The 26,600-nt window shown below is 40.2% G+C and overlaps 1 protein-coding gene across 1 annotated transcript in view; it reads left to right on the top strand.

Moving 5' to 3' along the window:
* Positions 1 to 2,156: 2,156 nt before the first annotated feature.
* Ano5 (anoctamin 5) overlaps positions 2,157 to 26,600 on the top strand; it is a 93,185-nt gene continuing 68,741 nt past the window's right edge. The window contains exons 1-5 of the mRNA XM_050122129.1: positions 2,157 to 2,766; positions 11,921 to 11,964; positions 14,492 to 14,545; positions 16,729 to 16,770; positions 18,894 to 19,007. Coding sequence (XP_049978086.1) covers positions 2,157 to 2,766; positions 11,921 to 11,964; positions 14,492 to 14,545; positions 16,729 to 16,770; positions 18,894 to 19,007 — 864 coding nt within the window. The remainder of the gene's footprint in view (positions 2,767 to 11,920; positions 11,965 to 14,491; positions 14,546 to 16,728; positions 16,771 to 18,893; positions 19,008 to 26,600) is intronic.

Raw genomic sequence — 26,600 nt, 5'->3', positions numbered from 1 at the left:
TCAAGTTCCTGCTATGGATCCTTTGCTATGATGACGAAAACCTGTAGGTTCAATGAAAGCCTTTCTCCTCTAAGTTACTTTATGTCGGGATATTTTATCTGAGGAAAAGAAGTGAAACTAGGACTAAGGACAGCTCCAAAGTGTAAAGGTTAATCCCGAGTGACATGTCTGGATTTAGAACCATCTAGGAGACACATCTTTGGGCTCTTTGATGGCGTTGTTGCCAGAAGAAGATAAATGTGCTGTCTAAGGGGAGGTCAATGAGTAAGGACCACACAGTTCTGTCATAATTATGATTACAGGATGTTATGTTTCAAACCCAGGACAAATGGCTTAGGTGTCTATTTAACACATCAAAGCAGACCAGCATCCCTCAGTCCCCACCTGTTATTGGGTATGGCTCTCATACCCCACCCTAGACCCTGTGCTCTCCGGCCCAGTGTGTGGGCTGCCCTTCCGCCAGAGACTCTTCCCTATACAATCCAGATATTTTGGCTACACAACTCCTGGCTGCTGCACCTGACTCCCATGTTCTCCTTTATCTCCCCTCTTCCTCTCCCTGAATGGCCCAGCTCAGTCCTCTTGTGTCCTCTCTGGATTCTCCCAGATGTCCCCATCTGGACCTACACTGTCCCTTTTATCTATAATAAACTTCCTTTTCTGCCATACCAAGGAGCAATCATGTTCTTTCTTTTTCTTTACTTATTTATTTTTCATTCATAGGCAAGCACATCTTTTGCTCACTTATACACATCCACTCTTCAAATACAACTGCTAAATACATCAAGGAGAGAATTGTTCAAAGCCTTGAATCACTTGGTCATGCATGACATGTTCTGTGAAGCTCAGCGGGAGAAAATCTGAACTGTGTACAGAAGCCGAGAGCACAGCCCTGCAGCAAAATCCTAGCCATCTCGGAATCTCTAAAAGGTGATTCTCCATTTCAGAACATCCCTAGAACAGAGGAACACACAGCAGCCATGCGACCAAGCCACACAAAGTTTTCTTTGGTCGATTGTTTCTTAATTCTTAAATCACCCCAATCTAGCCCTAGATGTTGATGTGTCCCCTGCTCGGGTGTCTGTCCACGTCACCCGACAACAATAATTCTTATCTCCTAATTATTGCGGGCCCAATTCAGAGCAATTTGTTCCCTGGGAATTCCTCTGCTTCATTTTCAGTAAGAGGCAGGTAAACATTCTTCCCAGAGTGCTCAGTGGAGTGCTCCCCGCATCATCTAGACTGTGAAAGATGTTCCCATATTTCCATTTCCCCCATCACACGCATCGAGAGTGCACAGTTAGCTTACAGTTAGTGCTAGTTAGTTTATACCTGTTCAACTTTGAAGGAAGAGACTGACTCAAACTTAGCCCCTGTGTCTGACCTTCTCCCGACTGTAAAAATGCCCTTGGCTCAGCTTGAAGGAAGTGTCAGTTAAAGAATCAATGCCCAAGCTGCAGTAAATACCTAGCCAAGCGTCTTCTGGAACGTTGGAGAAGACGTCACAAAAGGAGTGAGCTGCTTTAAGGGAAGTGATTCTTTTTCTCTCCTGACAGAAAATAAGCCCCGATTCTGAAGAACATTTTGCGGTAGCCTGTCTCCAGGGGAACCAGGGCTACGAGTAGGCGAGGCCGAGGCCGCCCACCAGAGAGGCTGTGAGAAGGGTTGGAGATGGTGAACTGTGGGTACTTGCCCTGAGTGGGTGGACCGACTAAAACAGGAAACTCTACGCCTGTATGGAGGAAGGACGGGAGCCAGAAGACTCCCAGGAGCCCGCCAGGGCTGGGTTATCCAGGGAAGCTGGTAGGGTAGAGGGGCGAGGAGTCCCAGAAGATGTAGATGTTGTGAGGGCCCCTGAGGAGGCAAGACAGGTGGAGGTGCCTGAAGCCGCCACGAATTTAAACATGTTGAGGGTCCCTGAGAGGGCAAGAAGGGTAGAAAGGCCTCGAGTCTCCAGGGATCTAAGCATGGTGAGGGGCTCAGATAAGGACCAGGTGGAAATCCTGGAGGAGGGAGGAGGAAGGATGGAGATGCTGAGAGTCCAGGAGACAGAAACTGGGGAGGAATCTGGGCTGTCTGGAGAGATCAGCGATTTGGTGGTCTCTAAAAGCAAGGTGCCAGGAAGGTCCAAAGGGAAGAGGAGGAGTCGCCAGCATATGGAGGAGCAAGTGGGTGGGCAACAGAATCAAGAAAGCCATTTAGTCCAGCCTAGCCAGGATCGGGAGGAGTTCTTAGATCCCAACTTGGAAGGGACAGTGCCTCGCTCTCGCTCCCCGATAATAAAACACAAGGGCGTAGCTGACAGTCTGATGGGTAGCCGCCGCCGCCGCAAGAGTCAGGCCAAGTACCGCCTGGAGAGGAAGCCCAGTGTGAAGAGCGGCTCTGGATCTTTGGCTCAGGGCCGCTTGTCCCTGGCACCTCGATCGTCCCTGGCTCCTGGATCGTCCCTGGCTCCCGGATCGTCCCTGGCTCCCAGGGTGCTCCCGGTTCCCAGGGTGTCCCTAGTGCCTCGTGTGTCTCTGGCGCCCCGGGTGTGCCTGGGTCTGGACTCAAATTGTTCTAGCTCCTTGAGGAGAGAGAGCTCCACTTGGTATCAAGGGCCAGAGCTGGAATACCGGCGGCCCACCATACGCTTCAGCCTCCGCCCCAAGACATCTCGCCGCCTGTCGCAGCGGTCAGCCGCCCCCTGCGTCTCGCTCATCAGTGCCTTCAACGAGCTGGCAAAGATGGGTGACCCGGACCTGTTGGAGATGGTGGAGGAGGAAGGTAGGACCGCAGGCTAGTGCTGAACAGGCGTGTGAAATTTCTCCGCGAGCGGTTTCTGGGGAACGTTCGCAGCGTGGTAAGCCCTGCCCTGTGCCTTTCCTGCCAGGTGGAGGGTGACATTCTGTGCCCCGCGATGGACCCCGATCCACCTGTGCACCTGACACCTGCAACCTGTGACTCCCTAGGATATCCGGGCATCTGTCTAGGACCCCTCTGACTTCGACTGATTAGCGTGTTGTAGTGTCCTGGGCCAGGGTTTTCCAAGGATAGTCTGCACAGTTGGTGATGCTTTTGTAAAGAACTTGCCCCGATGTCTTCCTATCAGCTCTCTGCAGACCCTTCAGACAGGTTTTGAGACAGTGATTACAGGATGGACTTGCCCAAGGTTCTAACAGCTCTTGGGAACACTATGGTGTGTGTGTGTGTGTGTGTGTGTGTGTGTGTGTGTGTGTGTGTTACACCGCTTTAAATGAAGCCTTATTTTATTGAAAACACTAGCTTACACTGACCTATGTTTTGTCGATTTATAGTCTAGTTAACACATTTTTCCTAAACATAGTTTTCCTTCTGGAACAACTAAGTCTCAGTTCTCTTAGTAATTCTGGAGCTTTTATTTGTTGTCTTCTTTTTTCCAGTATTTTGGACATAATAGGTGTTCTGGTATTGGAAGAGGAGAAGATAAAATCTCTCACTCTGTAGCCCAGGCAGACTTCGAACTCATGGCAGACTCCAGTTGCAGACTGAGTGCTGAGGCAGGAGCTCCTGGCTCTATTAAACGAAAATGATTAGAAGATACACGTGTAGTCTTCCTATTTGGTCTTAGCAAGACCAAGAATATTGTTGTTGTCTTTCCCACACCTGTTATTTTTCTTTTTGAAACAGAATCTCACTGTGTAGACTAGGCTAGCCTCAAACACACAGAGATCTGCCTACCTCTGCCTCCCGAGAACTGGGATTCAAGGCATGTAGCACCATTGCCTGCCTTATATCTTGCTGTGTTTCTGAGGTTCAGTCACATAGTACACCATTCCTTTTATTTGTCAAGCGGTATTCCATTGTGGAGGAATGCCACACCCACTCCATCACCAAATCCTGGGCAGAAAGTTAATTTCCCTCTTTATGCTACAGTGAACATACAGCAATGAACATTCGTTTCTAAGTTATTGTTCAAAATTATTTCTCATTTTTCTTGCATCTATCTCAGAAGGTCCATGGAACATGCAGTCACTCTGAGTCACTCTGTATTGACTAACTTAAGCCATGGCCACCGTTTTCTAAGGGTCTACATGTTTGTTTTTTTTTTAAATCCCACCAGTGGCTTCTATTTCTTTTCTGAATGAAAAAATATGAAACAAAAATATATACGCTGTGATAGTTTCTGGACAATAAAGAAAAATATTACCTTGCAGTCACATGGAGATGAACTATTTCATTTTTCAGTCGTGTGCAGGTCCATGTGATTTAGTCTTAGGGTAAGCCTACTTACCAGAAGCTGTGGGGCTAGCAACCCTTTGTCATGAGAACAAATGTAGCTTCTGTCTCTCCAAGGAGTTTCAGAACATTGCTGAGGCTCATCTCTTTTCATGGCAAATGGCATGGTGGAGTATCTTTCCTTATATAATCTCAGCTATCTCTATTATTTGAGTGAACATGGGAGAAAATTATATTAATGGGAAGTTTGGCATCTGAATCCTGGACCTGGCAGCAAGACACTCAAGAGAGCAGGGTATCGGCAGCCCAGTTCCTCAGACAACTCCTGTTTTTTTCAGGTGTAAAATGAGAAAGTCCCATGCTTTCCTTTATTGGTCTGGAAGCCCATTTGTTATAGTTGCTTCTCTGTTGCTGTGAAGGGATGCCAAGACTAAGGCAATTTATAAAAGAAAATGTTTATTGGGAATCACAGTTCCAGATGGTTAGAGTCCATGACCATCATGGCAGAGAACATGACAGCAAACACGACATTGGAGTCCTGATCCATGGGCATAATGCAGAGGGAGGAAAAGAGAGAGAGAGAGAGAGAGAGAGAGAGAGAGAGAGAGAGAGAGAGAGAGAGAGAACTAAATGGAAGTGATGTGATCTTCTGAAACCTCAGCATTCACCCCTAATGACATACTGTCTCCAATAAGGAACACCGCCCTATCCCTCCCAAACAGGTCCATGTGCAGAACTCAAGTATGTCAGCCTACAGGGGCCATTTTTATTCAAACTACCAGATTTTTTTATATGCTTCTGTGACTGCTATTGACCAGCTGTAACTGGAAAAAGTAGATTGAAGTTTAGCATTTGAAATGAAAGTTTAAAAGCTGGATGTAAAGTCATATCATTATAGCTATATTAAACAGTGTGTCTAATAAAACCACCCACCCCCACCCCTTAGCTATGAGGTTATTTGAGTTCCCAAGCAGTTGTTAGTTGTTCTCAATAGGAACACACTAAGAAATCTGCTGTGAGGTGATTTGAAAAGCCTGGTGGTAGAGCTCCCTCCTGCACATCAGGACACAGTATGAGCTTGGGAACACTAACCCATCTGTGGTCTGATATTTACCAAAACACTGCTCATGGTGCCACGTGGTTATACTTTATTTTGTGCTGCTGGTAAGCACGTAACATGAGATGATCTCTTGGCAAACACAGGGGCTATTTTGAGCTCTGCTTTTGCAAGAGAACGTGTTCATGGTAAGGTGCCTTCCATGGAAACCAGTCACCCATTCTGTGCTGGCTTTCCTCTGTAGTGTGTAAATGGTGACTCTCCTCAGAGGTTAGTACCACCCTTCACAACTCTGCTTTCTTGCCTACATACAGCAAGTTTCCAGGGCTGGAGGGATCTCAAAGTGCTCACGTAGAACTGGCTCCAAATTTGACCTTCTCAGGACCCTTTTTTTTTTAACATTTTAAAAAAAATTACTTTTAAGTGTTTTAAATTTTTGTTTATTTTATTTCATATGTATGAGAGTTTTATGTGTGTGTATGTGTACTACATGGATACATGGTGCCCTCAGAAACCAAAGAGGGCATTATATCCCCTGGGACTGGAGTTACAGATGGTTGTGAACAGCCATGCAAGTGCTGGGAAGGGAAACTGATCCTCTCTACAAGAGCAATATGTGTTCTAAAGTGCTGAGTCATCTCCTCAGCCCCTTATTTTTATCTTTGTGTGTCTTCGTGTCTGCTGTGTGATGCAGGTACCTGTAGAAGCCAGAAGAGACCTTTGGGTTCCTTGGAGCTATAATAACAGACATTTATCAGCTACAAGATATAGGTGCTGTGAGCAGAGCCTTGGTCCTCTGGAAGAACTCTGCTTACTCTGGACCTCTCAGCTCTCATTTCAGCCCCAGGCCTCATGCTTGGTGTGTGTGTCTGAGTCGTGAATATTTGTACCTGGGATAACAAGTGATCTGTGTGTGTGTGTGTGTGTGTGTGTGTGTGTGTGTGTGTGTGTCTAATATAGGAGGAAAAAGAATCTAACCTCCTCAAATACTGCTGCTCAGAAGATTCAACACACAGAAAAAAGAACTTATGAAGTGGTTTGGGGCAAGGGTAGGGAGAGGAGAATGTCTGAGCTGTCACAGTGTGAAGTATCAGCTGGGCAGAGCCAGTGCAGAGAGTTTACTCCAGGGAAGGGAAGCGGGGGATTAAAGGGTACAGAGTGAGGGGAGGGTAGCAGGGACCTTGGAAGACTTAGAGCAACCCTTGGCAAAATCTTCAAATCCATCTTGTCAAGTTCAGATGAGAGTTTGAAAGTGAAAGTGTCTCTCCTGCCTAATTTTATGTCAAACAGAGCAAAGGAGGCAGGTAAAGGAGGGTTTCCTGTTTAGAATTTTCACCTTTTTCTTCATAAAAAATGGAGCCATAAAGTGCTCTGTGTACCTTGTTTAAGGACTGCTTTTTGACGACTCTGTGATGCAATCCTATTTGTGGATTGCATTGTTCCTTGGTGTAATTGTGATAACTTGTCTTCCACCTCGGTAAGTTGGTGTCCCCTGCTACCATAACTTGAGATATAAATACATATCTCTGAGAGTCTTGATCCTAACTTCTTTGTCATAAAGCCTGTTAATTAATTTTTGTTGCTTTAATGAAGTGTCTGACAGTGATGGTATGTCAGGAGCAGAGCAGTATTTAGTTCACGCATTTAGAGCTGAGCTATCGACATATGTACAGCTTGAGGGATTTCTGGCTATGCCACATATCACGATGACTGATACTGCAAGAGCAAATGCAAGAGAACAATTTACAGTAAGACGCAATGCGAGAAAGACTCAGGGCATGACGGGCTCTTTCTCTCGCAGCTCATTCTCGCAAGGAATGACTGCAACCTCCTCTAGAGCTAAAGGAGTTTCTTCCAAATGGGATGCCTGCAGTGTTCCAGTTATGTGTGACTAGGCTCTTGATGGCTCAGCAGTTAAGATCACTGCCTGCTCTTCCAAAGGTCCTGAGTTCAGTTCCCAGCAACAACATGGTAACTCACTACTATCTGTAATGAGATCTGGTGCCTTCTTGAGGAAGAGACCTGGTCAGTTGTCCTCATAAATTAGGACCATGAAACCCAAATATGGACAAATTTAACAGAACCATCATATATGGGCTGCTCATTCATGCTTTGCCAGCGTACAAATTTTCTTTTTCTATTTCAGGTTCTTGCCTTCCCTTCTCAATATTGTCACACTGGAAGCCAGACCTCTGGCATGTGAAACTCTGGGAGACACACTCAAACCATAGCCAAAGGCATGCAAGAGTGATCAGTCTTCCCTTCACTCACAAGTCAACTGAGAACTGTTTGGGGCATTGTTGAATCCCAAGCTATATATTGAGGCATATTCACCGAGAAAGCCCTTGATGTTTGGTTTTTATGTTATATACTTTTCAAAGGATGTTTTATTTCTGTTTTTCTCTTTCACAAGAAAAAGTCCACACTCAGAAAATCTAAATGATACAGTTATTAAGGTTCATGTTGTGCTTTTTTTTTTTTTTTGGTTTTTTTTTTTTTAGTTTTTTTTTCATGTTGTGCTTTTAAGTGTTAACACCTTTCTGTTTGCTTGTTTTTATTGTTTTTACTGAGATATATATTTTTCCCACTCCCCTTCCTTCCTCCCCTTTTCCTTTTGGCCTCCCACCCCCACCATGCTCCCACTTAGAAAAAGGCAAGATCTGATGAGTTATTGGACGTGTTAACATCTTAAGAATGCCTCCTGCAACACAAAAATATGAATATAAAAATAATTACAAGAACTTTATTCTGAAACCTAAGCCAAATAATTTACAGAACTCCAGAAAAAAATGAATTTGGAATATAACATATCCTAATAATTGCAACAATATCAACAAGAATCTTCTATACACCAAGTACACACATCAGGTCACACACCTTACAAGGTGGAAGCCATTGTGTCATTGATGTGTCGGCTGAAAGGGAAGCTATGGGTGCTGTGTTGTTTACCATGATGCATTGTATCCACCTGTGTAGGGAACATAGCCTGAGGAACAAATGGGAGCCTGGAAGCACAGCTAATACTGAACTCTGTTATCTTTCTATGTTGCCCATGCTTTAGTGCGGCATGATTAATAAAAACTCACAGACAGATATTGGGGTTCAACCCAAAGACCAGAAAAGCAAAGCAGCCAGCCACTGGCTCTTACCTTGATCTCAGTCTGAAAGTGGTGACCCTGCCTCCAGGAAACTTCAAAATGAGCCTAAGATTAAGAGTTGTTTCCTCATATTTTATAATCCTCTCTAGTTATGGGTTTAAAGGCATGCACCACTAACATCTGGTATGTATGGCAAGCTAATGAGGCAACTGGGATTAAAGGTGTGTGGCTGTTTTACTTTTCTGATCTTCAGGCAAGCATTAGTTATTAAAATACAAATGAAATGCCATGCCACTACATTTTCCCTCTTTGTCTAAAATAAAATATAAGGCTATAACTAAGAAAAACCATATACAATAAGTACAATAACTATATGCAATATATACAGGCCATAAATGCATCAGTAATGTCTAGTCCATTTGCATTTGACAAATTCAGAGAAAATGCTCCATATCTATCCTATCTTGGTGAGTCCAAAGTCTTCTACTTTCTATCATAACTTGCTTTCTGCATCAGGTAAATTAAAAAAAAAACACATAACTATCTAGTCTTAACTCCCTCAGAGACTCAAGAGGGAAATAATATTAATTGAGTATGCAGGAAGTGCAAGCAAGTGACTTCCAAAAAATGTGAGTAAAAACAGAAACAGTAGTCTTCCTATACAGTCACCCAAAGTTCGTCTATAATGTTGAGACATCCATCCTCAGTCTACAAGCCTAGCATGTCTGACAGACTTTTCAGTGAAGCATGGTATTTAACAAATTCCATGTGGAGTTTCTTTGACGCCCATTATATTCTGTGAAGTAGATTGGTACTTCCAGAAATGGACATGTCTCATTGTCATGAAAAAGAGCCTATGCTATTGAAACATCTTAAATGCCATATTCTGTAGATCTTTAAAGTGTTTGAATATGACTAAAGAGTTGGTAATAATAATTTTCAAGGACTAGAAATTTGCCTTACATTGTTAAATGAGCTGTATCCTTGAACAAGATTAGAAATGAATGCACCATATGTTTTAACAAAATTAATATCAAATTTGTGTCAATATACAAAATTTGTATATAATATACAAAAGTCCAATTCAATGTAAAACATTTAAAATTAGTAGTTGCTTTTTAAAAGTACATTCAATAATCTACCTTTTTATTTTATCATATCTGTATGCTGCCTTTTTCTTTTCAGAGTAGATTCAATAATCTATCCTTTTATCCTATCATATCTATAATATCTATAATCCATTGAATGATCAAAAACCATCCACCCTACCTCTTGTGAATATGGGCATTGTATTCTTAAATTTACTTCCTGCTGTCTGGGGGCAACAGTATCTTTAGGAGCTCTTGAAAGAAAATTTTGGGTTAATTGTCAAGACCTGGGAATGGTGCCTATATCATTTTTTGTCCAGTATATGTGTAATGGAAAACTTCAGGACTTGTCCCAAGTCCTGGCTAGAGTAGTATATGAAACTGAATTATTTCATCTAGCCACTTCAAAATTGTTCCGAATTGTTTATAGTCCAAAACTAATCTTTAAGTGGTGTTATCACCTGAATGGCATCGTATGAACCACGTAGAATCCTTGTTGTGTGGCACCATCTTCTTCCCAGAGACTTCAAAAATTAGTGTAGAAAATTTTATTCACTGTAGAAAACTTAAACATTATATATATATACATATATATATATGTATATATATAAAGTTTAAATTTAAGTAGACATTGAAATAAAAGTACCATAGAGATGAAAATAGGTATAGGATAAGGTCGAATTTTGGAAAACAGTGTTTTGGTAATAACCTTAGTCCCCAAATTTTTATTTTTCTTCTGTCCCACACCAGATGACTCTCCTGATATAAGACAAAAACTCTTAGTTTTTTATTTAACAACATGTTTTGATTTATAGAAGTACTAAGCCGCAGACCAACTCCAAAGCCAGTTTTGATTTTTAAGTCAGTTGGGGCTACTATTATATTGAAAAGTAAGGAGATATTTATGTTTGGGGAGTGAGATTTTACCCTGCGGGGAATATTGGTATCATAAACCAAATTTTTCTTTATTTGGTGATTCTTTATGGACAGCTATCTTTTTTTCTTTAGGCATCTATATGTCTAAGATCTCTTGACATCTCAAAGATGGATATTTTCTATTTTCCTGCAAAGACAAGAACAGAATCCTGCCCCAGCCATTGTGAGGTTTCCTTACAACTTGTAGAATTGTCACCTCAATGAGGTTTGTCCTTTTCAAATTGAATATTGATAATTTTGATGGTATTTATAGCTTCTCTTCTCCTGTAGAAAAAAGGTGTGAAATCCTTTCCCCAACATAGTACATCTAGTTTCCATTCTGAGGTCAATACATCCTTAAAGTACACCAGCTATTTAATACAGAAGTTTTTTCTATTGTCCAGTGTCTCTGCAGTTGTTGTTCCTTTTTCTCACTGACATTAAAAAAATTCAAAGTTGCAATCAATTTCTAGGGGTGTTTATCATCCCTTTCTGTTTGTTTAACATATCCTTTGTACTTCAATTTAACCTTTCTATAACTGCCTGACCTGTAGGATTGTGTGGTATACCTGTATATGTTTTATATAGTAATATAATGTCTTAGAGACATATGCTGAAACATTGTCTTCTTCATTTGTCATTCTTACCCATGATGGCCATAATTTCTAATAAATGTATAATTAACAAATCAGCCTTTTCTGAATGCAAGGCAGTTGTCCATTAAAAATCTGAGTAGGTATCAATGGTATTATGTACATATTTTAGTTTTTTAAATTCTACAAAATGGAACATATCCATCTGCCAGATTTCATTCCTTTGCATACCCTTTGGGTTACTTCCTGCAGGTAGTGGTGTTTGGTTGTACAAAGAAAAAGGAGAAGATTTTCTAATGTTCTCCTTGGCTTGTTGTATGTATTTTAAAAGTCCTTTTAAAACATTTGCTATTGACATGATGTTTTTTATGAAATTCTACGGGTTTCATCACATTTCCTGTCAATAATTGATTTGTGCATTGCCTTATGCTAGAGGATCTGGCAGACTCATATGAGATGTGTGTTATGTACCTAAATAAGCAATAAAGTCAATTCTGTATCATCGGGTATAAATTCAGTGGTTTCAAATGCAAAACAACTCATTCTGCATATTGTGAATCAGTAACTATGTTGAGAGGGTCTTTAAATTCCCTTAGTACCTTGAAAATAGCATATAATTCTGACTTTTAGATAGAATCATAAGGACTATTTTCCACTTCGCTTAAATTTTCTGATTTGCAACCTACCTTTCCTGATTTATTTGTATCAGTATAGATGCCAGGTCTCCAGTTATTGGTGTTTCCCATACAATGTGAGGGAAGATCTAATTAGTTCTCTTTATAAGTCTAGTTCTCTCACTTTTGGAGCAGTTGTTGAGCTTTCCAAGAAAATTACTATAAGCTCTTTGCCAGTGTCCACTGACGTCCAATAATTTGTTAATTTCATCACTCACAAAAGATACTATAATTTCTTCTGTGTCTATACCTGCTAATTTACAACACAATTTATCTTTCTTTTTCTTATTTCTTCTAGGTTTAAGAGCCAAAGAAATAGACTATGCTTTCCAAAGGAGTGAGGTAAGTCTGTGTATTAACTTTATTATATGCAAAATACAAAGATTATGTCAAGGTTAGAACCTCAGATGTATAACTGCTTTGGACCCTGTTTATCCTCACCTATTATTCTCTGACTTGATCATCTTTTAATGTGAGACAGATCTCACACCTCATTCACTATTTAAACTTAACATTAGATTGGTGTTCTCACTAAGAAACCCAACCCTTTGCAAATAGTTTCACTGTCAGACAGTTGCTTGATTTAAGAGTCACACAAGTTCTAGAATTCATTTTAAAACACAATTTTTAAATGGAGCAAAGCAAGATATTGTTGTATTGGAAAAGTCTCATTTGAATTCATATTGAGGTTTCCTGTACAATAAGTTCAGATGTGCTGGGGTTTGATCTGCAAGACAATAACTTTAAACAAAACACTGTAAGGACGTGTAATGCTGGTTTGTGTGTGACACTTGTTTACACCATGGTTGTTGGGATGGAAAACATATTCTTACTGAGGGCTATCTGGTTCAAGTGACTCAAGAGTTAAGAAAACAATTTTTATCTAAAACAATAAAATCAAATACAGTTGCTGTCTGTATCTGCAAGTCCCAGCCTTGTGTAGTCAATCAACTAAGTCTTGACGGGAGGAAAAGTGAGATTGTCGTGTGACAGCATGTTGTGCGCCCGAAACACACATGATGGAGTAATGAGACAATCTGTGAGTCCTCTGAATGAATAAGACCACATTTGTTCCTTGTAGAAGTATGTGACATCCATCGACTTACCAGTGCTGTTCTATTTTGTATCAGTTTACTTAACTGGCTAGTGACTGGGCACTGGGAAGGAGGGCACACGACAATGAAAGCCGTGCCACTGTGGAGGAACCATAGGCTTGACCATAGTAAGGATTCTTCTTAGACATAACAAATCTAGGTTACAGGAGCCAATGAAATACACAGACAAGAGGTTAAAAATGAAGGAAGAAACTCTACTAGTTTATGTTTCAAGTTGGAGACATAATTGCCAGTTTGGGGTCAAATCTGAACAAACTGACCTTTTTTCTAAGGTGTGAGATAGTCAAGTTCCTGTGAGGACATTACTAGGACCATGTGGTTTGCTTCAGCCATTTCATATGTAAAACTACTGCTTTTTCTGTATGTTCATAGAATGCAGATGTTTTAAGGCTCTGGGATCAAACAAGGACAAACTAAGTTCCTTTACTGTCTTCATAGTGTAAATGTAGTTCTACCATTTATTTATATTTATTTTTCTGTTTTTTAAGTTTCCGTTGTGTGTGGGGGGGTTGTGATACACACATGTATTCAGGTGTCCCTGAAAGGCCAGAAGATGTAGGAGTTACATGTGATGCTAGGAACCAAATCAGGTACTCCAAAAGAATAGCAATTACTCTTAACTTCTGAGACATCACTCTATCTCTTTGTGGTTAGTTTGTAGAGACTGCCATTTCAGGACTGTTTGATGGGTTAGTTTTATTTGTTATTTTGTTACAGTCTTGCAGTCACCAGTATGATCTGTATCGGCTGAAGTAGTTTGAATATACCTGTGCTCAACCTGTCTTCTTCCTAGCTAAGAAGACAGAGAGACTATTGTTCCTTACAATCTACTGTGTAAACTCTACAACATGCAGTATATTCCCAAAAGCTCCTGAAGTGCCCTTAACCCACATTCACTGTTTTTCAAAACTGATTTGCCCAGAACCAAGCAGTTAGAGTGACATGTTGGATGTGATGCTCAAAGAGAGAGAGAGAGAGAGAGAGAGAGAGAGAGAGAGAGAGAGAGAGAGAGAGAGAAGAACTGAATATCCAATGTGGATATGGACTTCAGGTCACCTCTGGTCACTGGGGCCACTCCTGATCCTATCCCTGGAAATTGAGAAATTGGATAGGTGAGACCTCAGGAGCCAGATCTGTGGTGTGTGCACCATTGAGTAACAGGTGGATTGGAAACCCATGTCCAAGAAAGCAGACACACTTTCGTTGCATGTGGCTTGAGTGTATCATATCTGCACAGGGATTTGTCTTGCATTGTACACTGTTTTAAAGCATAATGTGTCCTCTTCAAAGCTACAAATTTTCAGTAACTTCAAACCAATGGCAAGAAACATGAAACATCCTGTCGGTGATGCGTGTTCCCTGTTGGTCCTGCCCAGAATCCTAAAAATACCACAGCTTCTGGTTATTTTACTGTGGGGTAGAAGGTTTGAAGCCTTTCACCTGTTGCAAATTGTCTCAGGACTTAGTAGAGCTTCCTCTACAACGTTTCTTTTCCTTCCTCTGTTCCTCCCATCTCTCTTTTTCTTTCCAACCTTACACAGATATGTGTACACCCGGGCATGTATGCACACATACTTGCAACTTCGTGTACCGTTTCAGATGGAGAAATCGAGTTCAGGTTTCAGGGTGTGGTATTTCTGCAGAGAGAACCTCACTCTTCTTGCTTTGGAAACTTAAATGTTACTTTTTTTACTCAGGCCATTCTTAACAACTCTGTATCTCCCCCTCCCTCCCTCACTTTTTGCTATTAACAGAGCCTGGTCTCCAGGGATACCAGCTTCCTCATCAGTGATGAGCCACAGCCATTGGTAAGCAATGACCCGTGATTCCTTTCTTGATAGACACATAGATGTCCTTCTGTGTCCTGACCTGGGGATACTAGCACATCAATCTCAGGTCCTTATGTGTGGTGTCTGAGAATATATGACTTTCAGAATATTTATTTTTTTAAGAAAAAGATTATAGCAGACATGGTAAGAAGAGCGGCACATAGGGAACATTAGTTTACACTTTTAATAAGTTTGGCTGTTGCAGAAACTTTGTGAAAACCACTCTGTGTTTATGGGGCAGGTCTTGGAATTGAACCTTCAGCCTTCTTACTCCACTACAGTATGCTTAGCTATAAATTAATGCCTAAGAATAATCATAATTTAAACTTCAAAAATTAAACTTAGATCCAACTCAGAAGTTATTGAACTTAAAATTTGATTAAGTTTGCTGAGTAAATAAGGATGCTCTTTGGGAAGACGGGAAATGGAGTTCAGGTGTCCTCGGTTTCCCCTGGCATTGTCTTTGAGGGTCCTTACTTGTGCTTAGTAGCTCTGTCTCCTCTGCACCTTCTGGTTGAGACAACTTTAAGTACTTCCTTGCACCTAGTAACCTCCACGGTTGATGCTGTCCTCTTACTTTGTAGAGCGCACCTCAGCTGGAGCCTTCCTAATGTCTTTCTCATGATTCAAACTGGAGGTGGAGAAAGTAGAAAGTCTCATCAGCTTTGCATCACGTCCTGGGCACACCGGGACACTTTAGCCTTGATTATTTGGCTTAAAGTGGGTTTGCTCAGGTTTCTCCACTACTGTGTTTCTGTATGTTCCTCTTCTTATGTACCACACTAGTCTCTGTGTCAGTATGCACATGAGTGCTAAGGGTTGTGCTTAATCTTAGAAGCAGATGATAGTAATAACTGTTTGGTTGGTTTTTCTTTTGCTGTCACTAACAGTGCCAAAACTTGAACCCAGGACCATCTAGACAAACATTCTACTGTTAAATCACATTTCCTTTCCCTGGACTTCTTCTGTGGCCTTTCCTTCCCCCCTCCTTCCTCCATCAGCATCACATCATAGATATTTATTTTATATCTTGTGTTATAAGCTCAATAATATTTTATTTCATTACATTAGAGAACTTTTTAGTGAAATTGGTATAACTTGGACACACTCCATGATTGTGTTCTGTTTTCTTCTTGGTGTTTTCTTCATTTTTGATACTACAAGATACTGCAAGCTCATCTTGTACATTTCTAGCCTTAATCCGAGAATGAATCGCTGATCCAGAGAACTTTTGTTCTCTTTACAACCAGTCAGCACGAAGTGCATCTGTGTCAGCCAAGATCTTTTTAGACGTGTTCAAAGTAGGATGCTTTGAGGAGCAGTTGTACGGATTGTCATAGTGCAGGAGATTCCCAACATACACAGGTATAGCAACCACGGACCCAGTGCAGCCCATGGGACCAGGGAACAGAGGAAAATGGACTGTTTCCAGAACCCAAAAGGGGAAAATCAGGTAATAAGACACTCTTGAATTCAAATATAGGACAGTGAGGAGAAAAGAAGCCTGGCTTATGGCTGGAGTATCATTGGGCTATTTTTCTAAAATGAATGTATTTTTTTTAATTTATGTTTCTCGTCTTTTTTCATTAATGACCTGTACCTTTAGTGTTCTCTTTAAGAAATAGGGGTAGAACTGACAGTTCTGTGGTGTGTATGATGCTTAAGGGGAGGAAGGATTCAGCCCAACAGTCACCACCAGAAATGGAGAGTTTACCAGCTTCCCTGTAGCACAGCAATGGTGGGCAAGATGCAAGAGAAACTCATGAACACAGGCTCTCTGAGGGGCAGCGTCTATGCAGGCATTAGGAGTGTTTTGGTGTCATGATTATTTGGAATAACTAATTCTGGGGCTTGTTGTAGTTACCCATGCCTGGTGTCAAGGCAGAGCAGGTCTCGCTAAGTCAGAACCATCTCAACAACAACACCCGCTCCAGCCCGACACCCATACTGTGAAGCCAGGGTTAGCTATGATAAACTCTTTCCACGTAGGTGGTGGCTGTACTTTCAGGAAGTAAACCATTCATCTTAGGGAACAACAGTCTTGCTCCAGGGCTGGAATGTCTCGCCATAGCCGTTCACCACAGAGCACAGCTTTATTGATGTGTGCCTGTGTGTTGAAGCCCAAAAGGATTTGCGCTGACTCTCCATTGGTTGCTCCACAGCCTCAGAAGCGATTCAATTTGTTCCTGAGGAGGCGTCTGATGGTAAAACAGTGCTGGCTGCTGATGCCTGTACCTGACTGTCTGCAGTAACAGCCTGGATGCTTTCTGAATACTGAAATCAATTCCATGAATGCTGTACACACAAGGGGGGGGGGGAGTGGCTTGATCACTGATTCCCAGTTAGCAGGCAGTTGGCATTTAATCATGGTAATCCTCAAGTCTTTTCTGTTTTATAAGCCCACTTCCTAAAAGCATACATGCAAACACACTTACACATACAGTGTAAATAACTTCAAAGGCTCAGGAGTCATCAGGATTATAAATGATAGGAAGCTAGATCCTAACTGTGTATTGCTTTGTAGTAACTGGGCATCTTTAAGGACAAGTATACACACAAATATATATATATATATATATATACTAAAGTGTGTTCTTCATGTCATGTTTTCAGTAAAATAAAAGCATGATGTATTTTAATGAAATCCACTTGTCTGTAAAAAAAAAAACTGAGTGGACTTTTTTCTGCTCCATTTAGCTCTTAATCAGTTTTTTAAGAATCTTAAGACTTGGGGCTGGAGAAATGACTCTGTGTTTACGAGAACTGGCTGCTTTTGCAGAAGTCCAGGGTTGAACCTCAGCAACCATCATGGCTCATAATCATCTGTAACTCCAAACCTAAGGGAATCCTATGGCTAGCCTTCTGAGAACTATAAACTCTTCTAAAAACAGGAATGATTTCCCCAGGGTTCTACTGTGAAAATCCTGGTTGTCACAAAACAAAAGATGGATGTTATTTTGCTTTCTGAATTTGTCTTTGATTATATGTGGACTAAACTATGCCTCTCTTGGCTTCCACACATTCTGGTGAACTTTATCAAATATGTTCATTTTGCAATGCTGTGCAACAATGGCAGTGAGTGTTTCATTTACTTTCTCCTTTTTAAAACTCACTTGAGGTAGAGGAGCTTTCGTTTCCCTCAGGTTTTTCCTTTCTTTTATGAAAGGGGAGGGGCTCTGGGTCTTCTTCTAGAGACAAGCAGATAAGTCAAGCCTTTGAATTAAATTTTTTTCTGATACTTGGTCTGTTCTCCTTAGATATTTTTGTGTGTTTGTTTCACCACTCTTATCCTCATATGCCTTAAGTGCCTCTTCCTCCTCCACCACAGGCACCAGTGACCCATAGGCAAATAGAATTACTGTGTTCACAGACCTCAGATCAAGCCCAAGATTTCTACCCCTTTTATGAGAAATCTCAGCTGAGTTGAAAAGTGTGGACCAGCACAAGGCCTGTAGAAGGTGCTCAGGAGTTAGCAGATGTACCTGCTTAAAAAAAAAAATCAAGGGATATAGCTCTCATTTACCAGTTCCAGGAAGCAACTGGGAGACCTCCCACCAAACTTTGCATAATGCTGAGCCTCTCACAAGGGACTGTCACTCAAAAGTACATAGTATTGTACCTTTCCCATGAATGGTGAGGAAGAAAATCAAATGTGAAATCTTTTTCTTCCCCTGAAATGCTCAGTACTGTTTTTGTTTGTTGTTTTCTTTTGCTATCACAAAAGGGAAGGAATTCATGAGCTGCACGTCATGTAAAAGGTGAACATGTAATTTTGATTATTTGAGAAAATTCATAAAATCATAAAGAAAGATGGGTGGTGGCTCACTTGAGACACTGATGACAGACATCTGTAGGACTTAGCCATGGGGATGCTGCTTGCCCACTCCCTGCTTCTGATTCTTAACTGCACCTTGTGTTTGACTGCGCCCTGAATGAAATGTGTAATAATGCAAGACTTAGTAGACTAGTTGGTGTGGTGTTCAATTAAAACCACACATTTCTGCCCGAGTATGTATTTTGCTGTCTGTGTATGAGTATGTCCATCTTATATTTTGGTCTACTTGCAGCATTTTTGTGAAAGCATGTGGTTAATGTGCTTTGCATGTACTTAAAACATTTCAGCCTTTCCTGAGTATATATCATCTAATCCTCTCTGTGAAATTTTATGTTATAAAAGGAACCTAATTTCTGTCATGTTTTGGCTTGCTTGCTGTGTTGAGTATGGAAAAAAAATAAAGTGGTGGCCAAGTTGCAATGACTTTCTTCATGTATTTGCCTTCTGAAATTACACAATAATGTAAAATCGTGTTAATTATGTCTTCTACAGTTTCAAAGAAGCGAACAAAGCAAAGATTCAATCTTCTTCAGAGATGGAGTTAGGCAGATCGACTTTGTCCTTTCTTATGTGGAAGATGTGAAGAAAGATGCAGAGCTAAAGGCAGTAAGTGCTTATCTGGGAGGAGCAGAAAAGAAAGATGAATATTCTAAGATGGAATTGACTGAGAATCTACTGAGGATGCAGCGTTTATCAGTTAACATTTACTTCCTGAATATTTTGGACTTGATAACTGAGTTAACTTCTTTCTTCTCCCCGTCCTTTTCTTTCTTCTTCCGTTCCCTTGTTCTGCCACTTCTCTTTCTATGTGACTGACATCAATTTCATTCACCTTGCTTTAGATATTAAGTGTGACCCCACAAATAGAGGTTTTATCTCTGAACCTGTACAGGGGTTCTCAACCTTCCTAATGCTGCAATCCTTTAATAAAGTCCCTCATGTTGTGGTGATCCCCAACCATAAAATTATTACATTGCTGCATCATAACTGATATTTGCTACTGTTGTGAATCATAATGTAATTATCTGATACACAGGATAGCTGATATGTAACTCCCAAAAGGTTAGAAACCATAGGACCACTGATCTACATACTCATAAGCATACACACACATATGTATACACACACACACATATATTAATCAGGTTCTAGTGTTAATCAGGTTCCAATCCTCTTGTGTGTTTTTTATCATAACTATTATCCTAATAATGTCATCTATCTGCTTTTGGTTTCAGGGAACTAACATAATTTTCCTTGGGCTTTAGCTGGCTCTTCTCTAGCTGTAGAACTAATGCCTTAAAGGGTGAACGGTTGACAGAGGTTTCTGTCCTGCTCAATTCCACAGCCAGTCTGGCTTCCTCTGTCATGACTGCTGATGGACTCTTTCCCCTTCCCAGAATTCTCCTGTTCTCATTGCTCCATCTATACTTCCTGCCTGGTCACCCCACCTATACTTTCTGCCTGGCTACTGGCCAATCAGCATTTTATTAAATTACTACAAGTGACAAGTCTTTACATAGTACAAGACCGTAGTATAAGTCCCACAGCAGTGAACCTCTTGCACAGTTTAGACTTGCATCTCACATGATGACTGTCCATTTAAGAAATGGTTAAAACTGCTTCTGTTTTTCACTTCATAATTTTGGACTAACTATTTATCTTCCATATTATTTGATTCTTTTCAACTCTAAAATGATAAATCTAGTCTTTCACTATTTAGAGTAAACTAACTAGTGCGTTAAAAAAAAACTGAACATAAGACCCAGTACAGACCATAATGAGGGCTATTTCCTCGATGGTAGCAGGAAATATTCCCTGAAGTTCAATTTTCATTATTGCTATCTTCTTCAGAACCAATAATCTTATGTTAAGGAAGAACAAAAAGAATAAATGGTTGATTATGTTTAATAAATCAAATCATTTGATGTATCCAAAGGATCTTATACTTGTGATACAATTGTGGTAATTTCCTTGGTATAAAGATTTTCTTTTTACTGTTTTTTAGTGATTCTGATAATGTCCAGTGAAATGTCTTTCTGGTTCTTGATTAAATTTTAATGATTCATTCAGGGAAATAAAAGTCAGAATCAGTAAATAAATTAAAAAAGAACCATTGATCTACTATCTCCTTCTAATATTCAGTTTTCATCTTCTAAGTGTGTAGTCAATCGATATAATAAAAAGATAGCTTTTGTGTTGAGCTCTAACCCTGGTTCTACCACTAATTGCTTCCTGAGTTTATTATTTTTTCTTTAATGCCTCTAAGACAGCAAGGTAGGTTCACAACACCAAGTATGTTGTCCTATTCCTTGTCCCATCCCCAGGTGCTCAGAATGCTGTTAGGCTTTGATGAGTGCTCCATAATTGAAATGATAAGAGACTTGACCTCCATGTATAAGGATTTATATGTGTGGACATATTATAGATATATATGTGCAGGTATTTATTTAAATGCTGAAACATTACACAGGTAATAGCTTGAAAACTGAGTGTCATCCCCAGAACCTAAACTTACTTAGCTTTGCATCTTTCTACCCTGTCTGAGGAACCATCTACTAATGCCTCTGAGATTTATAGACAACAGCCATCTTTGTATCTTTTTATATTTTCTATGGATGATTCCTTCACACCTGACCCTTTCTTGAGGATCTCTGCTTCTCATGGTCATCTTCTTTCCCAATAGGGACAGTACAGGCTGAGAGCCTTGTTGACTTTCTTCTTCCTCTTTTCTTCATAAAATTTCTGAGTTTTGAAACTCAGAAAATTGACTTCATTTTCTAGTGCGAGGGAGAGAGCCAGCTTGTTTGTCCTGGCTGCCTGGCTTGCTTAGTCCCCAAAATAACTACACAGAAACTATATTAATTAAATTACTGCTTGGTCCATTAGTTCTAGCCTCTCACATCTTGATTTAACCCATTTCTATTAATTTGTATTTTGCCATGTGGCTGTGGCTTACCAGCAAGATTCTAATCGGTGTCCATCTCAGGCAGAGAATACATAGCTTCTCTGACTCCGCTTTCTTCCTCACAAAACTCAGTTGCATTTTTTCCACCTACCTAAGTTCTTACCCTATTGGGCCAAGGCAGTTTCTTTATTCATTAACCAATACAAGCAGCATATAGAAAGAAGGACCTCCTATACCATTTCCCCTTTTCTGTTTAAACAAAAAGGAAGGCTTTAACTTTAACATAGTAAAATTACATATAACAAAACAGGTAGCAAATAAAAATTATAGTTATAATATTTATATCTACTTTATCTTTTATCATAACTAAGTAAAGCTATATTATTAGTATTTATTCATCAATTACATCAAAGACTCCAGAAGGATATAGTATTACCTAAGTAAACAGGAAGTACATTGTAAGCAACTCCTAAAATCTAGAATTTACAGAGACCTCTTGCTGCCTGGACAGTCACCCAAAGTTCTTCTGTACCATTGGGACATCCATCTTTAGCCCACAGTCCCATAGTATCCAGCAGACTTTTCCATGAAGCAGGAAAATTCAAAGACAGTTCAGTCACTTTCTTCTGTATTCTGCAGAATGTCTCACATAGTCTTTCATTAGGTGAAGGATCATCTCACCTTTAGGCAAGTTCAGCAGTCATTTCTCTGCATTTCATGCATGTCCAGTGAAGCAGTCCAGGTAAGAGCAGTTTCTTGCCCAAATGGCTAAGAAGCCTCTTCAGTGCCCACGTTCCTCTCGAAGTAGCTTGGTGCTTCCAGGAGCAGATGCTTCTCACTGTCATGAAAAGTTCTAAGTTCTTAAAGGTTTTAAATGCCATATTCTGAAGGTCTCTGAAAGGTTTGAAGAATACCTAACTGAAATATATCTCTATACATCTAGAAAATCTAACTAACATGATTAGAAGCTTGACTATTATAGATGATTATACATTAACCTATATTTCTCAATTATACATTACTTTTTTTATTAAAGATTTCTGTCTCTTCCCCACCGCCGCCTCCCCTTTCAAGTCCCCCTCCCTCGTCAGCCCAAAGAGCAATCAGGGTTCTCTGCCCTGTGGGAAGTCCAAGGACCACCCACCTCCATCCAGGTCTAGTAAGGTGAGCATCCAAACTGCCTAGGCTCCCGCAAAGCCAATACGTGCAGTAGGATCAAAAACCCATTGCCATTGTTATTGAGGTTTCAGTAGTCCTCATTGTCCACTATGTTCAGCGAGACCAGTTTTAACCCAGGCTTTTTCAGACCCAGGCCAGCTGGCCTTGGTGAGTTCCCGATAGAACATCCCCATTGTCTCAGTGTGTGGGTGCACCCCTCACAGTCCTGAGTTCCTTGCTCATGCTCTCTCTCCTTCTGCTCCTGATTTGGACCTTGAGATTTCAGTCTGGTGCTCCAATGTGGGTCTCTGTCTCTGTCTCCTTTCATCGCTTGATGAAGGTTAATGTTCAGGAGGATGCCTATATGTTTTTCTTTGGGTTCTCCTTCTTATTTAGCTTCTCTAAGAACCCGAATTATAGGCTCAATATCCTTTATTTATGGCTAGAAACCAAATATGAGTGAGTACATCCCACGTTCCTCTTTTTGGGTCTGGCTTGCCTCACTCAGGATAGTGTTTTCTATTTCCATCCATTTGCCTGCAAACTTTAAGAAGTCCTTGTTTTTTACTGCTGAGTAGTACTCTAATATGTATATATTCCATACTTTCTTCATCCATTCTTCAATTGAAGGGCATCTAGGTTGTTTCCAGGTTCTGGCTATTACAAACAATGCTGCTATGAACATAGTAGAGCATATACTTTTGTTGTATGATAAGGCCTCTCTTGGGTATATTCCCAAGAGTGATATTGCTGGGTCCATGGGTAGGTTGATCCCGAATTTCCTGAGAAACCTCCACACTGCTTTCCAGAACACGTGGGCACAGGAGACCACTTCCTACGTATAACCCCAGCAGCACAGACAGTAAGGGCTTTATTGAATAAATGGGACCTTCTGAGACTGAGAAACTTCTGTAAAGCAAAGGACATTGTTGCTAAGACAGAAAGGCAACCCACTGACTGGGAGAAAATCTTCACCAACCCCGCAACTGACAAAGGTCTGATCTCCAAAATATATAAAGAACTCAAGAAAATAAACTGTAAAAGGCTAATCAATCCAATTATAAAATGGGGCACTGAGCTGAACAGAGATCTCTCAACAGAAGAAGTTCAAATGGCCAAAGGACACCTAAGGTCATGCTCAACTTCCTTAGCGATCAGGGAAATGCAAATCAAGACAACTCTAAGATACCATCTTACACCTGTCAGAATGGCGAAAATCAAAAACACCAATGATAGCCTTTGCTGGAAAGGTTGTGGATGAAGGGGTACCCTCATCCATTGCTGGTGGGAATACATTACATTTTTTTAAATGAACTACACAATTACAACACCTCAATCAAGAGCAGAAATATACATATAACAAGATTGACCTTAAATTTGTATCAATAAACCAAAATCCATACCAGTGAAAATTATTCATATCTATATCATATCCCCTTTAAATATAAAAGAACATTTATATACAATATTTGGGAATATGGGCACAGTTTTTTCTCTCCAAACTGCTTCCTGCTGTATGTGTGCACTGTTAATCAGGTTTTCCATGGTGTATCTTGTGTGCTAGGTTCATCTCAGCCAGACATTGGGTGAAGAAATTTTTTGAGGGTGTTTATGACAACCTTTCAGGAGGCCTTGGTCTATGACATCATATTTGCTTGTAGGCAATCCACAGTTTCTCATCCTCTGTGAAAACAAAAGAAGAACCTCTTTTCCCAAGCAACATGTTCTTAGACCCAAATTCTGAAGTCAAGATACCTTTATAATATACATTCTGGTTTAGCTAAGCAGCCCATACAATGAAATATCTCTGTACTTAGTTCCTTCACAGTTGAAATACTCAAAGATAACAAAATATACATAATCCAGATTCTCTTTTAATTTTCCATTTTTATGTGCCAATTGTTGTAAGGAGAAGGAATACAGTTTCTGTGTGATTATTTCATGTGTAAGCTAGCCAGGCGGCTGGGACAGACAAGTGGGCCCTCTCCCTTACATTTTCCTTATCCACCCCAGGCTCCTCACTATTTCTGCCACTGTTTTCTCTGCCTCACTACCACTCTCTCCTCCAACACTCCTTTCTAATGACCCATGAATATAACACATGCATGAATGTGTATTTTGTCATTTGTCATTTCTGTTCTTAAATGTCTTTTACCAACACCCTTAGCTTTTATTTAACCACCCATTCTCCAAAATTATATCACTGTAAGTGACTGTAACTCTGTAAGTTTGTTCCATTTGCTTTTTTTAACCCACCTCCCAAACATTCATGCTCATAAACTTTTTTCATCACACAGACCGTTAAAGATACTATTATATTGCCGTAGTTTTCTTCCTTCCTCCCTTGAAACACAATTAATAAAAACTCAGGGTCAGAAATTGGGATTCAACCTGAAGATCTGAAAAGCAAAACAACCATCCACTAGCTCTCACCTTGACCTTAAATAGCAATCTTGCCTCCAGGAATCTCAGAATAAGACTGTGTTAAGAGCTGTTTCCTCCCATTTTATAATCTTCTCTAGGTCTGGGATTAAAGGCATGCACCACTGGGATTAAAAGCATGCATCAACGAATTACTATGACAACTAGTGTGGCTACTGGGATTAAAGGTGTGCATGTCAATGTGGCTACTAGGATTAAAGTTATGTGTTACCATAACCTGGTCTGTAAGGCTATCCAGTCGGACTGTTTTACTCTCAGATCTTTAAGCCGTCTTTATTTATTAGAATACAACTGAAATACCAGTACATTTCCCCCTTTTGTCTAAAATAAAAAAGAATATAACTAATATCAGAAAACTATATACAATAAATACAATGACTATGTACTATATATAGACAATAAATACATCAACAATATCTAGTCCATTTGCATTTGACAAATTTAGAGAAAATATTTTGTATCTATTCTATCTTGGTAAGTCCAAAGTCTTATACCTAATTTACTTTCTATCATAACTTGCTTTCTGTGTCTGGTAAGCTATAACTATAGATGTCTAATCTTTAACTCCCTTAAAGACCCGAGAAGGAAATAATATTAACTCAGTAAGCAAGAAGTGCAAACAAGCGACTTCCAAAAAATGTGAGTAATGACAGAAACAGCTGGCTGCCTGGACTTTCACCAAAGTTCCTCTGCAATGTTGGGGCATCCATCTTTGGCCTACAGGCTTAGCATTTTCAACAGACTTTTCTGTGAATCAGAATATTTTGTGTCCTTGTTTAATTAGGACAGCATAATGTCAGCAGTTGAGGCAGGGACATTTTCTTGCCCAGTGGCTTACTTTTGCCACAAAGAAAGTAAACTCCAGAAAGTCTGGTAGAACTCTTTACTAAAACCATCTGGTCCCGTACTTTGTATTTATTCATTTATTTATTTTTGGTTGATTAGGAAACTTTTAATGACTGCTTCTATTGCCTTAGGAATTATCATTCTATTCAAATTGTTTATCTGATCTCCATTTATCTGTGATAAGTGGTATCTGTCAAGCAATTTGTTCATTTCTCTTAGATTTTCCAATTTTGTGGAGTAAAGTTTTTTTTAAATATATATATAAAAGAAAATGACAGCTTAGAATGCAAAAAGATACTCGGACTTTTATAGGTTAGATCAGACTTATATTCGTTTTTTTTTTTTAAATTTTCATTGAGTTCTACATTTTTCTCTGTTCCCTTCCCTGCCATTCCCATTCCTCTTCAACCCTCCCCCAAGGTTCCCATGCTCCCAATTTGCTCAGGAGATCTTGTCTTTTTCTACTTCCCATATACATTAGATCTATGTAAGTCTCTCTTAGTGTCCTCATTGTTGTCTAGGTTCTCTAGGATTGTGGTTTGTTGTTATATTAGGGGCATGGGCCCCTTGTTCCAACTGGCCCACTTACCTTACACCCTAAATAACCACGCAGAAATTGTATTAATTAAATCACTGCCTGACCCATTATTTTTAGCTTCTTATCAGCTAACTCTCACAGCTTGATTTTACCCATTTCTAATAATCTGTATGTCACCACGTGGTCGTGGCTTTCTGAGAAAGATTCAGCAGGTCTAACCTAGTGGCTGGCTCCATGGTGGCTGTCTGAGTCTGCTCTGTTCCTCCCAGAATTCAGTTCTCTTTTCCCCACCTACCTAAGTTTCTGCTCT

Source organism: Alexandromys fortis, unplaced genomic scaffold, assembly GCF_014885135.2.
Source record: "Alexandromys fortis isolate MF-2015 unplaced genomic scaffold, M_Fortis_MF-2015_v1.1 scaffold_170, whole genome shotgun sequence".
NCBI classification, from domain to species: Eukaryota; Metazoa; Chordata; class Mammalia; order Rodentia; family Cricetidae; genus Alexandromys; species Alexandromys fortis.
The sequence above is the reverse complement of the archived record's forward strand: the minus strand, read 5'-3'. Positions and strand labels throughout refer to the sequence as shown.